At 44.2% G+C, this 15827-nt stretch overlaps 1 protein-coding gene across 2 annotated transcripts in view; it reads left to right on the top strand.

Moving 5' to 3' along the window:
* Nucleotides 1–1303: 1303 nt before the first annotated feature.
* NKAIN3 (sodium/potassium transporting ATPase interacting 3) overlaps nucleotides 1304–15827 on the top strand; it is a 383671-nt gene continuing 369147 nt past the window's right edge. For both annotated transcript variants that reach the window (XM_075416080.1, XM_075416079.1), the window contains exon 1: nucleotides 1304–1611. In XM_075416080.1, coding sequence (XP_075272195.1) covers nucleotides 1558–1611 — 54 coding nt within the window. In that variant the 5' untranslated portion in view covers nucleotides 1304–1557. The remainder of the gene's footprint in view (nucleotides 1612–15827) is intronic.

Below are 15827 nucleotides of genomic sequence, written 5' to 3'. Positions count from 1 at the left end.
GAGGAAAGGCTGAGAGAGTTGGGGCTGTTCAGCCTGGAGAAGAGAAGGCTGTGGGGAGACCTTATTGCAGCCTTCCAGTAAAAGAAGACCCACAAGAGAGCTGGAGAGGGACTTTTTACAAGGGCATGGAGTGACAGGACAAGGGATAATGGATTTAAACTAAAAGAGGGTGGATTTAGGCTAGATATAAGGAAGAAATTTTTTACGATGAGGGTGGTGAAACAGCGGAACAGGTTGCCCAGAGAGGTGGTAGAGGCTCCATCCCTGGAAACATTCAAGGCCAGGTTGGACGGGGCTCTGAGCAACCTGGTGTGGTTGAAGATGTCCCTGCTCACTGCAGGGGCATTGGGCTAGATGACCTCTAAAGCTCCCTTCCAACCCAAACTAGGATATGATTCCGTGATGCTTCTTCTCTCAGCTGCCCGTGGCGTGGCTCCGGACAGCAGCGGTTGTGGACAGCAGCGGTTGTCCATCTGTCTCCTCACAGGCAGGAGTTCGTTGCAGCACTCGGAGCGCATTTACCCGTTTGAGAGAGGTCACCGGCGGGGCCCAGCCCCTCTCCCCGTTCCCGCTCCACTCCGGCCAGGGACGGCGGGCGCCGGCGGCCTCTCAGCACAATGGCGCTGGGGGGGAGAGAAAGCCCCTCCGGCAGCACCGCCCGTCCGCGGCCGGGAGGGGACTGAACCACCCGAGCGCCGGCCGCCTGCACCCCGGCCCCTCACCGCCCGCCGCGCAGCGGGGAGCGCCAGGGAGGGAGAGAACGGGGCTCCCTGAGGTACCGCCCGCCTCCCTGCGAGCGGGCACCTGGCCTCTGCCTCAGGGGCTCCCTGAGGAGCCACCGCCCGGCTGCCGCCCCTCGCCCGCTGTGGCTCCCCCCTCCCCGCCTCCTCCGGCCGCCAACAATGGCCCGCCGCCCGCCCCCGGGCTTTCCCGGCCGCCGCACGGGCGGGCTGCGCCCTTCCCCGCCCCTCCCCGCCTCAGCCGCCCGAGCGCCTTGAACTTTCCCCGGGCGTTCGCAACAAGCGGCCGGCGCCGAGCTGCCCGGGAGCCGCCGCTGTCCCCGGAGCCTCCGAGATCCCCGCAAACCGCCCACCCGGGGACTCTCCGCGCCCCCTCCCGCGGCACGGCGCCCCGAGGAGAGCCCGCCGCCGCTCCTCTCCCCGTCGCACCCGCGCGCCCGCCCGCGGCAGCCCCCAGCCCCCGCAGCACCCCCACCCCACCGCCAGCCCCCCGCCACCCCGCCCGCGTTCCCTCTGCCCACCCCCGCCCCGCTCCGCACACGCCCACCCCCGTCCCCAGCGCCAGAGCCAGACCCGCGCCGCGCCGGGCAGAGCCCCTTGCTGCCGGCTCCGCTCCCCGGGGCCGCGCTGACCTCCGCGCCCTCCCTCCTGTCGCCGGGGAGAAACCCCCCGGACAAAGGCGGGGGAGCAGCGAGCGGCGGGGGACACACCCGGCCGACCGCTCCGTCCGGATGCGGTGAGCCCCCCGCTTCGCCTCCGCCGCCGCGCCAGCGCGGGAGGGAAGGAGAGGAGAAGCGGCGGCTCTCCGGCGGCCACCATGGGCTGCTGCACGGGTCGCTGCACGCTCATCTTCCTCTGCTCGCTGCAGCTGGTGAGTGCCCGGCCGGGGGGCTTCGGCTTCGCGGGGGGGACGGGCGGGGGACGGGCGCTGCCTCGGCGGCGGAGCTGCCGGCGCCGGCCCGCCCGCCCCTCGCCCCCAGCCGCCCGCCCCGAAGTTTTGCAGCGGGACGCGAGGGGGACGCGGCGTGGGGCGAGAGCGGCCGGGGAGGGGGGAGGCGGCGGGCCGGGCCGGGCCGGGGGCTGCGGCGCCTGAGGCCGGGCGGCTGCCGTCGCTGCTTGCCGGGGGGGGAGAGGCTTCCCCCGTCTGCTGCAGGTGGGCGCTGAGGAGGAGGAGGAGGCCGGTGCGGCCGCTCGGTCGGCAGCCGGTGCCCGCGGGGCGGCTCCTCGGGGCCGGGGCCGGGCACTGCTGGGCGCCGCCGGCCGCCTGCCTCCCTCCCGTCTCGGCGCGGTGCGCAGGGGTGCGGGGAGCACAGCGTCTCCGCCTCCTCTTGCTCCTTTCCTTAACCTTTGCGAGCGCGGGATCTGCCTGCCCACCCCCGTGACTTTTCCCGGGATCCCTTTGCTCCGGTCGGACACCCCTCGGTGTGCGGCTGGAAGGACAGAGCGGCGCAGCTTCTTTGTTTACTGAACTTGGCATGTTTGTTTCGGGGAAGAGAGTTGTGGAGGCAAAACACTACCAAACAATAATAAACCTTCCTCTGGCTCACTAGCCGCATGGTAAAATAGTGCTCTTCCTTTAGCAGTAGTCCCTGGTCCCAAGACTATTTCAAAAGATTTTTTCTAGTGACTCAGAGTCATCATTTCGCCACATGATCGTTCTTAAGAGGAGTGCTGCTCCTTGTGTGTGTCTGTCTGTAAAGAAGAAAAGTGGGATGCATTCGCTGCTGGGTTTTTTTGATTCCTAGTCCTTTCCTAATCTTTCTAGTTTTCTGTTACAGCACTTTGAAATCACTTCCGTTTCAGAGGCAATGCACTTAAATGCGATACATACAGTTACTTCATTTGAAGATCCTCATTCATTTTCAAGGCTTTGTGCTGGATTCTCAGCCTGTGTAAACTGGTGTACCTCTATTGTTTCCAGTGCCAGTCTGGACCTTGCTCAGATGTGCTTTAGTGTGATGGAGCTGAGGGAGGTATAACTACATTGCTGGCACTACCTTGCCAGAAAGCAGAGAAGATGTGTGATTTGTACTTTTAGTGTCAGGAAAGCTTTGTTTTGTATTTCTGGGCTTTTTTTTTTTTTTTTTTTTTTTGTTGCCTTGTTTTGCATCAGTTTTGCAGTCATGGTCCTATCGACTACAGCAGAATCACTCCTAATTTACTTCAGTGCGTGCAGGAAGAGAAACAAACCCTTTTTCTTCAAACATATATCTCTGCCAGTTATGAAGGTTCTAATAACTTTATTTACTATTCTGTAGAATTACTTGGAGGCTATACAGTTGAAGCAAAGTGTGAACAGCCACCATAATCTGCAGAGAAATGCATATAAAGTCTTCCAGAAGATGATTTGTATTTTATAAAAGACCTATTGGAAGATGTAACAACTTTCAAAAATTACTTTAATATGTAGGTTTTTTCTGCTGTATTTACCTGTTTTATAATAATGTTCCACTGTCATATCCACATCTTTCAGGCACTGATAAATGTCACTGTGGCAAAATGCTTTCATTATAATTTATTTTCATTTGAAAATAAAAGTCTTGTTTTAGATCTGAGAAGCAACCTGGTAGACATGAACTTAAAGCTCAAGTGCTTTGCACAATGTCGGTGGTGGTAGCTTTCAGTTTGTGTCTGTAGAAGTTGTCAACACAGGTGGTTTTAGATCTTTTTCCAATATCTCAGAGGTCATGAGCATAAAGCATGCACAACAAAACCGCATCCCTGGATATTGCTGGCCTTAAGTGAGATTTATTTTACCTCACATCCATTTACGGAGGGGTGCAAGAGGTATTAGTGACTGCGGACTACATTACATAAAATGTTACAAAACCTAAAGCACTTGTAGAGCTAATGTGTAGTGTTTCAGAAGTACAGATAATTTGTACGACTTGAGTAAAAACTTCAGAAAAGGAGACAGATGGGCCAGTATTTTAAAAAAGGAAGTTGTTCACCTTAGGCTCTGGTCACGTCAGAAAAGGAGCTGGGAACAGTTTGGGCTTAACTTTAAGATTAACCTTTAGGTATTGCCTGAGAAAGAGATATCTTACAAAACAAGTTGGCAACATCTTTTATAGCATACATGTGCTATGTAGATTCTCTTTGGTATAAGATGATGTGAAGTAAAAAAGCCAAATTCCTGGAAACATGTTCATGCCAAAGATTTGGTTCTTGTTCTAAAGAAAGATGCAGTGTTCAGTGGCCTCAAAGCACGGTTTCTTGATTCCTTAGAACTGTCGTCTTCTCTAACTGCCTAACTTCTCTAACACGCCTGGGTTGCAAGTTTGTATGTTACTAGGATGAAGAATTACAAGATTAAGAGCACAACAGTTACTGCATGGCAGTTGATAAAATACTCTTTCTCTAATGATAATACATTAAGTATTTTAACTTGTAATTTTTAGCGGTTTGTCAGTTGGAGGATTTTGACAGAAGAATGACATTAATATCAGTTTTCAGTTAAGTTTGGATCCATGAAAGTGTTTATTTCTGACTGACAGCTTTTACATTTTATAATAAAACCATTTTGACATTGAATTCAGTAATCCCAAGGACAGTCTGTAGTTAGTCTTCTATCATTTAATGATAACCTGATTCTTCACCATGAATCCAAATCATTGTGTGTAATGCAGGATTCTGGAAAAAATCACCGAGATGGGGGGCTAGGTGACACGAGTTCAGGGAAAGCTGTTAGCTTCATGGTTTCCTTGAACCTCTGCAGGTGGATTCTGCTTCTGAAAGCCAAAGGAATTTTATGTAAGGAGAGCTATATCGTGTGTCCCCCCAAAAAAACCCCATGTGGTCTTTCACTGTTTTGCTCTTCCTGACTGAAGCATTGTCATATGCCATTTCCAAAGTCATCAAGCTAAGAACTCAGAACTGCGCGAGTATCTTTTTTGTGCATAAATCTGTCATTAAGACTATTAGGAACTATGTACACATGAGGAAAATATATCAGAAGTTTACATGAATCCTTTGGATTATGGCCATAATTCTTACTGGTGCCCCAGAAGTCTCAGATGTTGGCCTTGTCAGTACTAGAAAATTAAAGTAGCTGCTAGAGATGGTGTGTGTGCTAGTGTAGCTACCATGTCATAAAATACTGCAACATGAAAATGTTTGGAAAATAAAACAAATTCAAAAAATATTAAATTCTGGAAGGGGTAAATTGACAACGAATTGCAGAGGCATTTAGCTGCGTGAATCCAATTGATGTTAATATGTGTCACACAGTGAAAACCGTCATGCTGCTTTGAAAATGTGTTTCTGAGAAACTATCATTGCAGGATAATTTTGCTTCAACATTTACTGTAAGTGAAAGTTTTTGGTATCTAGAAGTATATGGATATGCAAGCACAAAGAACTCTAAGGGGCGGAGATCCCAAATAAGATTTTCAAAGCTGTGAAGAGAAGATTAATGGAAAGCGCATGGCTAAGTCTCCTTCATTGCTTTGACGATGAGTGACGAACTCATTTCATTTGTTTATCCTTGGACTTCTCTGCACTGTGTTCATTGTACAGGTCTTGATTTAGAAATGTGTGCTTTACCCTGTATGGTGAGTGTGAAACAGGCTGTTCCCTGTTTAACCTGTTACTTTCCAAATCATTTAAGTGTCAGCAGACCGCACCGGGAAATGGTTTTAGTGGAAACGCTGCTTCTGCATTTAGTGCTCTGACTGCTGATTGGGGAGTGCAGTTGGTCATTTTAACAAACTAATTCTTTGCTTAATATTTGGAATATTTCTGTTTGTGTTTGCCATTAGCATTAATTGTACTGATGTTTGTAAATCTTTACACTTGGAAATGAGACTATATCCATTAGACTAAATGATAACACTAAATCATTTGTTACTGTACATACTGGAATTTCAGCGGTAATGTGGGGAAGTGATATATGGTATGCGTAGTTTTTCATCTTGTTTTAAGATGCTTTCTAAAGCCGGAAACTCAAACTTATGATTTTGGTGCTCTGTGCGTGTATGTTAGAACTGACAGATAGCAGCTATTAGGTTAACAGCTCAGGGATTCAAGGGATTTGATAAATTTGAGAAAGTAAAATCTTTGAACCGGTAAATTGCTGCATCTTTTTATGTTGGTAGAAGAATCACTGGCCCATTGATCTGGAGATGAAGCATCTGTCCACTGATAAAGGGGGAGGAGGTATGAGGGGGTGCCTATTGTACTAACAGGGATGGAGGAGGCTTGGGATTTTAGCCCCGGTTGCAGGATGTTTCCCGTTCCGTTATGGCAGCTGATGTGGGCATGGTGATTTGCTCCAGTAACTCAATCAACACCCCCAAAACACGTAACTGTTGCTGGTGGCTGTGCCTAGGAGGCTGATACATTTGCATGTATAATAGATTTAATGTTAAGATTGGAAGTAGTACAATGAATCCAATAGAACTACTCAAGTTAAATCTTTGCAATCCAAAAAAATGCAAGAGACTGTATCTTTTTGAGGAGCTCTCTCATCAGGGACACAAGAGTAACAACTAGCAGTATGTGTTTTTCACTTTGTGTTTTTGGTTTGTCGCAAGATTGTTGGGAGATACCTGTTAGCAAAACACATGTTCCCAGTGCATCAGTACTGTAGTGTTTAACCACTCCATGCACCAGGAATTCAGCCTCGGTAGTGAAATCTCCTCCTGCCAAAGCTGCACGTAATAATTCTCTTAGTTCAGTGATCCAAAGTTGGGGACTCAAAACTTGAGGAACCCTGGACTTTCAGAGCTCTCTGAAACTTCTGAGCTGGATTAATTTCTTAAAGAAGCCATGCAACTCTTGCTTAGTTTTAGGCGTCATTCACCACACCAGGCTATTTGTCTTCAATTCCTTGCCGCTTCCTATGACTAATCATCAATCATCATATAAATATTTAATGAATATTTTTGCAGTGATGAAGTGAAAGAGTTAAGATCTCAATGATAATAATGACAATAAATTCACTGAAAATTGGGAATTATACAGCTATCCTTCCTGTCTATAAGATCAGTAAGTTTTGGAAATAATTATTATAAGAATATTGGAACATGCTGCTGCTCTGCTTCTGTTTAAAGATCTGCTGCATTCTGCAATGACATAATTCTTAGGACTAGGAAACAAAGATTGTGTGTTTGGACATCACTGAAATTCAGGGTAGTATTGTTGGATCCAGATGGAATTTGGATAGGACTTGCAGAACTTGAAGACACAGTGGGTTTATATTTAGAGATCATATGGGATGTACTGCACTTGCAATTGGTTAGATGGTGTTTAAATCTTGCTGATTTTGTGAGGTTTGGATCCAAAATAAAAACTTGTAAGACTAGGTAATCTTAGCTCATGTTCTCAATCTCTATGTATCCTACATCACAGAATCACAGAATCACAGAATGGTTGGGGTTGGAAGGGACCTCTGTGGGTCATCTAGTCCAGCCCTCGTGCCGAAGCAGGGTCACCTACAGCAGGCTGCACAGGACCTTGTCCAGGTGGGTCTTGAATATCTCCAGAGAAGGAGACTCCACAACCTCCCTGGGCAGCCTGTTCCAGTGCTCCGTCACCCTCAGAGGGAAGAAGTTCTTCCTCATGTTCAGACGGAACTTCCTGTGCCTCAGTTTGTGCCCATTGACACTTGTCCTGTTGCTGGGCACTACTGAAAAGAGCTTGGCCCCATCCTCCTGACACCCACCCTTCAGATATTTATAAGCATTTATAAGGTCCCCTCTCAGCCTTCTCTTCTTCAGGCTGAACAAGCCCAGCTCCCTCAGCCTCTCCTCGTAGGGGAGATGCTCCAGTCCCCTCACCATCCTCGTAGCCCTCCGCTGGACTCTCTCCAGTAGCTCCTCATCTTTCTTGAACTGGGGAGCCCAGAACTGGACAGAGTAGTCCAGATGAGGCCTCACCAGGGCAGTGTAGAGGGGAAGGAGAACCTCCCTCGTCCTGCTGGCCACACTCTTCTTGATGCACCCCAGGATCCCATTGGCTTTCTTGGCAGCCAGGGCACACTGCTGGCTCATGGTTAACCTGTCATCTACCAGGACACCCAGGTCCCTCTCCGCAGAGCTGCTCTCCAGCAGGTCCACCCCAAGCCTGTACTGATGCCTGGGGTTGTTCCTCCCCAGGTGCAGGACCCTGCATTTGCCTTTGTTGAACCTCATCAGGTTCCTCTCTGCCCAACTTTCCAGCCTGTCCAGGTCATGCTGAATGGCAGCACAGCCTTCTGGTGTATCTACCACACCTCCCAGTTTGGTGTCATCAGCAAACTTGCTGAATTGCATGTGTCTTACAGGTATAAAGTGGATCCTTTAGTTTTGTGAACAACCTGGGAAGTTGATAAAAAAGTAATAAAATCACAATTGTGTAATTTTTCAGGTAAAAGTGTTGCATTTTGGCTCTTCTATGATATCCAAATTACTTTGCCACATAAATAAATTAATTTGATTAGGTGTGTAAAGAGAGAATCAAACCAGTTGCACAGATCATTGGCCCTGATATTTCGCAAGAAAAGTGGGTGGAGGTTTTGTACTTCACTTGAACAGGGCTGGAATCAGTTCACGCATTCAGTACAGATATTGGTCAGATGGTCTTGATGTGCTTGTGAAAAGAGGAGAGACAGTGGACCCAGGATGCAACGAGGGGGAAATTATGATTAAATATTAGGAAAAAAAAGTTCACAGTGACACTAGTCATACATTGGATCATGTTTTCCAGCGAAGCTGTGGAAACTCCATCCTTAAATAAATTCAGACATCAGCTGAACATAGCTCTGAAAAACCTGATCTGACTGAAGTGTATCTGATGTTGAATTTGGCCCTGCTAGGAGTGAAGGTTTTACCAGATGACCTCCAGAGATTCTTTTCAACTTAGGTTATCCCATGATTATATGATCTTACCAAAGCATAAGAAATAAGGGCCTTCAGTTCTTTATTAGGAGGGTATTTAAAATACACAGAAATCTGGATTGTTTTGAAATAATAGTCTGTTAATTTATTGTGGGTGTAATGCGGTGGAAATTGATATGAAATGTCAGTAAAAATCCTAGTACTCAGTTGTATCTCTTGGTATCAAACTTCAGTGTTAAATCAAATGAGAAGCAATTGTGATGGCCGTGTCATTTATTATTTCACAAATAATAATTCTGTGATACAACGTAGTATGTCAGATCTTTTGAACTCATGAGTATTGAAGCAGAATATATTTTATTCATTCAGTCCCATAGTTAATTGCTAAGCAGTCATTTTGGGGCAAAGAGCCTGTTATGTTTATCTGTGTGGGGAAATGAACTGCATGTTTTTGTTTCTAGACGAGTAATGTAAAGGAGCAGTAGTAAGTGACTGCATGGTTCAAGACATAATATGATACAGAGATTTCACCTCTAGGTGACTTTTGAAATTCACTGCAAGTCAGATGAGGGCAAGCGTCGTTATGGTTTATATGAAATGTTAGCATCAATATAAAAATACCATCTCCATATTAGTCCTAATTTCCAGCTTTTATGTTATACTAGGAGGGTCAAGGTTGGTGGCCATGGTAGTGTGAAGACCAAAGTGATCTTTTTGCCAGTGTTTTCTCCAGGCCATCTTTTCAGGGGTGCCAGCAGGACAGCATAATGAAGTTTTCACTGCCTTTGCTCATACTGGACATGGTATCTTTGCTAGGGATGTCAGCATAGGGAGGCATTTGTAAGCTTTATGGGTCACAGTAAAGCAAAATGAAAAATAATGTTAATAGCATCGATTTTGTGTAAATTTCGTCTTTTTCATTGGTCGGAAAGAAGAAAGTTTCTTACTTCTTTTTATTTAATGTATTTTGCCTTGAAAACAGAATTTGGGCAATAGCAAATGGAGAATGTCTCACTTTGAATCTTAAAGCAGCTCAGATTTGTTTTAGATGAAACAGTTTTCTCCTCATCTGTCGAGCACAGTTAATGCATACCTTCCTAAAGTGTGTGCCAGCAGGTTTCAGATCATACACTGCTACACTTAGTGAGACCTGCAATTCCTTAACAGGGCAGTGCCAGCAGCACTGTGACAGGTTTTAGTATGCCGTGGGCTATTTGTTTTTTTCGTGTGTGACCAGTGATATCTTTGTGATCTCGCTACAGATCTGTGCCTTTGGCAGGTGTATAAAAGACAGCGGTAAGCTGTATTTAATCACCATTCTCTGATCTCAGGAACATACAGAGTGCTTAAGACCCTGCTAATAAAAAGGTAGTAAAAGATTTTATTTTAGTCTTTTTACTTTTTACTGTACTTCTTATCATCTTGTCTTTCTTCAGACACAGCCATACTTTGCATGTAGTCTTAGCTCAGATAGATGATTTTTTTTTTTTTTTTTTTAATCCGGTGGTGATTTGGGACTTGTTCTTATGAGTTGCTGAATGCCCTCTAGCTCTCATTAAAGTTGCTGAAAGTCATTCTTTTACATGTCGGCTCTTCATATTGATAGGTTCAAGCAAAAGCAGCAGTGAACCCCTTCCACCTAGTGCATGCCAGCACTACAGTAAGAGGAAAGGAAAAAGGAAAGTTTTCTACTTAATAAAACAACCAGTTTCTGCCAGACAAATATGCTTTACAGAAATTCACATCCTGAAGTGGTAAAATTAAAAATATTATGAAATGCAAAAGGTAGATTATTGTAAAACAGTCATTAATGTTGAGAGTGACTCTCTTGAATAATCATAGTTGGTTCTTTCACAGATCTCTCCAAAAGGAGTTGAGAGACAAGTTTTTTTATTTCACCAGGACAGAAGTTTTGACTGAGAGTAAGTATAAACACATATAAAGAGCATATGTTTGACAATGAGCCAAATGGAACTCCCCTAAGGAGGGTTTTGACACACACCAAAGAAGCTATAGATAAAGCAAAGCAAGAATGATAATTGGAAGATGAACTATGAGCAGAAAGTTCCTGAAATGTTTTTATAGTGGGGGAGATGATGTGGGAGCATGGGATGAAAAGTGTAGAAAGGCACATTTAGGTGATTGTGAAGAAAGTGGGACATGGAAGTCCTCTTCAGCAGACAGATGAAAGTTAGCTCTGTGTAGGGGAGGAATTCCTGTCCAAGATTTCATTGAAAACAAGATCTTAAGAAAAAAATTTTTCTCAATCTTTTCTAACATGCCACTGCTGATAATCCAGTTTCTCACTACTCTACAGTAAAGTTACTCTGTTAGTGTCAGACATTTTGAATAAAAAGAGTCAAGGAAGCAAAACCATGCTATGATCATATTTTCAAGGGAGATTGGAACAAATGGCAGTCTTTCTCACCCAACTTCAGTTTTTGCCTTTGATTGAGCCTTGAATACTTTGTGCTGTTCTGGGAATGCTGTAGCTTCACTGCTCTATCGGCAGTTCCCAGAACCTCATGTGAACAAAGTGCTTCGGGAGCTTATGCAGCAGAAGCTCAGCACAAGCCACAGTGGAAATGAGGAGACACGTAAATCCTTGTCAGCCTTGTACATCCCTTCAAAAGAAACAAAAATAAAACCACCAAATGCAGATTTTCAGATGGATTCAAAAGAGCTCGCAATATGTCTAAATGCATTTTGGAAATGGGAATCTGTGCAAATGGAGTGTATAGAGAAAAACGCTTTCGGAAGTCTAGTCTCCACAATCAAAGAATAAAAAGCTGAGAAGTTCTAAAGCTTGAAACTGTAGTGCATTATAAAGCAGGAATAACATCATGAAAATACATAGTTTTACCTCTCCTTTTGAACTATTTATTTTTTCCTGCTAAATGCTTGCTGTATCTTTCTACTACAGAGTGTTCAATTTCTCTAACATGTATTTTTTTCATGAATTAAGTAGACATTGTCAAGGTAAGCGTGTTTAGATTTTAACTGGAACAGAAACCTTGCTGCTCTTACAGATTGAATAATTTACATCATAGAAACCTCAAAAGCCTCTCCGCCCTCTAACACAGATGGAGCTACTCAGAAAACTGCAGAGAGAGATGGTGTCCTCGTGGAGATCCCCTGAGCTACTGAAGATGCTTTAATCGGTTTGTTGTCAGCCAGCTGTACATTTGTGAGATGCCTGTTTTAGTGTACCCACTAACGTGCATTCAGGAAGCCTTAAAAATGCCCAGATCTGGAAGATATTTTCACCAAGTCCCACCGTTTCCAGTTAATTCTTAAGTTGGTGAAAGTTGCAGGTTGGTGCTCAGCCTCATCCTTCTTCTGATAAATTGTTTCTGTTCTCATCAGCAGGAAACTCCTGGCTCCAATGCCTAGCTGTGAATTGATACGCTATTTCCATACCCCTGTTCCTCTTTTTTCTTGAACCAAATGATTTGTTCCCAGCTCTCCTCTCAACTGTGTCAGAATGAGTTCCAGGTTCTGTTCTTCACCAGTTTTATCAAAGTAGGATTCAAACCCTCTTCTCCTCAAGCTTAAACTAGTCAAGATTGTTAATGTTTACTTGTGTCTGTAAATGAGCCCAGTGAACATCAGATTTAAGGTTCTCCCCATCCTGAAAATGTCATTCACTTCTGTGGTTGAGTTCTCCTGTAACCTGTGGCTAAAAATACTGCATCATTCTAGAGAACTGAAGAAATGGAAAATATGTTTGCAGTTACAAGTGACAGACAGAATTCCTTGGTTAAAACAGACAGAGTAATTAATGCTGTTTAGCAGAGCACTTTCAAAAACAAGGATGAATCTCCAGTCTTAAGGATCTACATGTGTATATCTCTAACTTCTCTTACAGCATTATTAAGAAAAAGCAAATGAATGCAGAAGTGCATTTATGGTACTGCGGTCCATTTCTCTTCACTTGTAGGAAAATCAAGTACGTGGTTGTTACCTGATTGATTTACATCAGTAAGTTTTCTTTTAGTCTAAGCCACAGTTACTTGTGGTTCTTCATACCATGTTGGCTGCACAGCTTTATAAAAAGGTCTGGTTAGTTCAGAAAAGAAGGCAATATGAATGACTGATAACTGATAAATGAACTAGTAGTCTGATTTACTGTAATGCTGTTGCCAGAGGACTTGCAACGGGAGTGCTGGAATGGAATGGAAAAAGCACTTCCAAATCTGAATTTACAATGACAAATTAGACGTATGAATGACAGTAGCCTAAATCCAAACTTCATTCATGTGTCACAAATGACTTTAAGTATATTAGATGCCATGAATGTCTTAAAGTTGTGTTACTAATGTATAATTTAATCACAGTGGTTTGATGAAAGCCAAAGCCAACTGAGTTGTGCCAGAAGTAACCACAAAGTGCCAAAGTTTATTTAAATTGGATTAAGTGATGAAGCCCTTCATTTCTCATATGTATTTTCTCATGAGTTAAGTAGACATCATGAGGATAAGTGTGTTTAGGTTTTAATTGTATCCAGTTACATCTGTTAATCTGTACAACTGTAAGCAGTTGAATACACTGATGACTCTTTGAAAATGTAGCCTGTGCAGCTGAGGCACGGTGTGCCGCCTTGCACAACAGTAACGTGGGGTGCCTGAAGCCTTGTCCTTAGCTGCAGTGTGGGGCAGCCACACCAGGGGGTTACTGAGTCCCACCGTGTAGGTACACGCACCTTGTTGCTTGTTCTGTTGTGGAACAGGTACTAAACCTGTATCCTCCTTAATCTGCTGACATTTTCTATACATTCTTCTTTTTTAAGAGAAGTGTGTTGCATGATGACCGGAGAACAATACTACCTGTAACCTCATTTGGTCACATTTAACAAGCCTGTGTCACCTCGAGAGAGTGTGGGAGAAACTGATGTCAAATAGTTTCATTGTGTTTTTTGTGTCCATGAAAGATTCCAGGTTTCAGCCTTCAGCCGCTATGTGATACTTACTGGCACTGAAAGCTGAAGAACTGTTTCTGCAGAGCCCTGTGGCCAAAAGAATGTCAAGGTTAATCTGAGATTTCACTGAGCAACAGAGATTCTGGCCTTTTCCCTGTACAGGTAATAATTATTTTTTATTTAGCTTTCTTATGTATTTGATTCCCTTGGCCTATCTGACCTGCAGATTTCTTGGCCATGTGAATCTCTTCATTTTCTGTGAGATTTCTAGGCTGAACTGTAGTTAGTGCACATGCCAGACATGCCAGAGTGCTCTCATAATGCTGGGGTTTCACTCTGCTTATTCATCTGTTGAGAAGCTGAAGTAATTAATGCCCCAAATGCTGTGCTGGGTTTGAACTTTTAAAGACCATTTGAAGCACATTGCAGCTGAGATTGGCTCTGGACTAGAATGCGCATCTGAGATACACCTTGCCTCAAGTGCTTACAAACCAAAACAGGTAATGGAGTCAGAAGAGGAAGCATGCGAATATTTTGCTTTAGGCTCTACAGAAAGCCTCTGGAGTTGTACTTCAGGCGGTTTTTCTACTTGGTGCTTCTTCATGTTTCTGCATACAGTTACCATAATTCCTTTTCTGTATTGGCCACAAGTGACTGTGAGCATATTAACATTTCAACAGGCAAGTTCTCTGTATTTGGGAGGGCTCATAATTTGAAGAACATATTTCTTTTTAATTGTGTACTGTTTGCAAAGTGGTTTAGAAGCGCTAAAATTCATTGCAAAGACAAAAGCTCTTTCTGTTTGAGGAGGAATGTAGTAACTATGGATTCTCTTTTGGAAAGATTATTTTCAGGTGTTGACATATTTGAGTTGATCCTGACAGAATTAGCTCTCCTGCAAACATCTACAAACATCTACACCTGCACCAACTGCATTCTTAGTTGGGGATTCCCCCTGGTGTTGTCACCCCTTGACACAGGCTCTTGGAGAAGACAGAAGTCAGTCTCTTAAGGATGCTCTGGAGAACAGGAAAATAAACAAGTGTCCCCAGAATGCTGGAAATTACTATCTGCATACAGGAAAGGGACAATTTTGAGTCAGGGAAGAAGTTCGTTTTTGTTCTGCTGATAGATGGAAGCACTGTTTAATTTGCACTAAAAGAACTGTGACTTCATGGTTTTCTTGGTCTGTTACCTTTGTCAACCAATTTGTTTAGTTCAATTTTTGGCAAATGGAGTTGGCTAAGAAATTACAGCATGTTCACTGCAATAGGAAGAAGAAATCCTAATTTCTTGGGAGGCAAACCTTCATTTTTGCATTTACCTTTCTCTCTGAATGGCAAAAGCATATCTGAGAGTGAATCCCAACTATCTGGGCAGAAGAGTAATTTCTAAGGCAGCCTATTCACATTCATTTCTCTTCCTCTGAAAACAAAGCTGTAAATTACACTTGTGTTTAAGGGTTAATCTCTATGGCTTTAAAGAACATAGACTATCAGAGGCATACCAGTCTGACTGTACTAAGAGCTGAGCACCTCCTCTACAGGAGTGAGTAACGTCATCTCCCACCGAGAACAGCAGGAGTTACGGGTACCTGTGTCCTTCCACTTGGGCATTGCTACCCGGTGGGATCGAGCTGTAACGGAGGCAGCTGTGCCACCGACTGGGCTCGGTAAGCGCAGGCACTATTAGAGGGTGCCATTAGATGAAGTCATTGAACCATTAGGAAGCCTGCAAGAATGAGTACCCTCTTCTAATCTGAAAAGTGTTGTGATTGAGAATACACCCATTGGACATCCTCAAGGGAAGATTTCTTTCACACATACTGGCTCTGTCAGTGTTACGAGCCAGCATTTCTCTAGCACGAGACTCATCTTTGTAACACTTCATGGATCCCTACATCATGCTGAGTAGTGCTGGTCATCTATTATTAATATGCTCGCATTTTTTGCTAGACTGAAAGTATCTTATTATCCATTTTCTTATTAAATCTTCCATTACTTTAAGATGCTTTCAAGGTCTGTTTTGCTCTCATTTTATTAGTTGGGAACAAAGGCTTTTCAAATGTCAGAAGCTAATATATGCTGATTTCTGGATAAGCAAGAAAATATCTCAGATTTTAAGGTCATTTTCTTATATAATGATGTCTTTATGCCACATACACAGTTTTTATAAAATGTTTTCCTTTTTCCTATTTGAGTGCATAGCTACATGCAGTTACAGTTTTGCGTCAGAAATACTGGCTGTATGGCAAGGTGAGACTTTCTCCTGTTATCATAACCAGTTAGTCTTTGGCACGTATACAGAATTCAAAGAACACATGAGTTAGAGAAGTAATGTTGTGTTTGCTTG

Source organism: Opisthocomus hoazin, chromosome 3 (genome assembly GCF_030867145.1).
Source record: "Opisthocomus hoazin isolate bOpiHoa1 chromosome 3, bOpiHoa1.hap1, whole genome shotgun sequence".
Taxonomy (NCBI): domain Eukaryota; kingdom Metazoa; phylum Chordata; class Aves; order Opisthocomiformes; family Opisthocomidae; genus Opisthocomus; species Opisthocomus hoazin.
The sequence above is the reverse complement of the archived record's forward strand: the minus strand, read 5'-3'. Positions and strand labels throughout refer to the sequence as shown.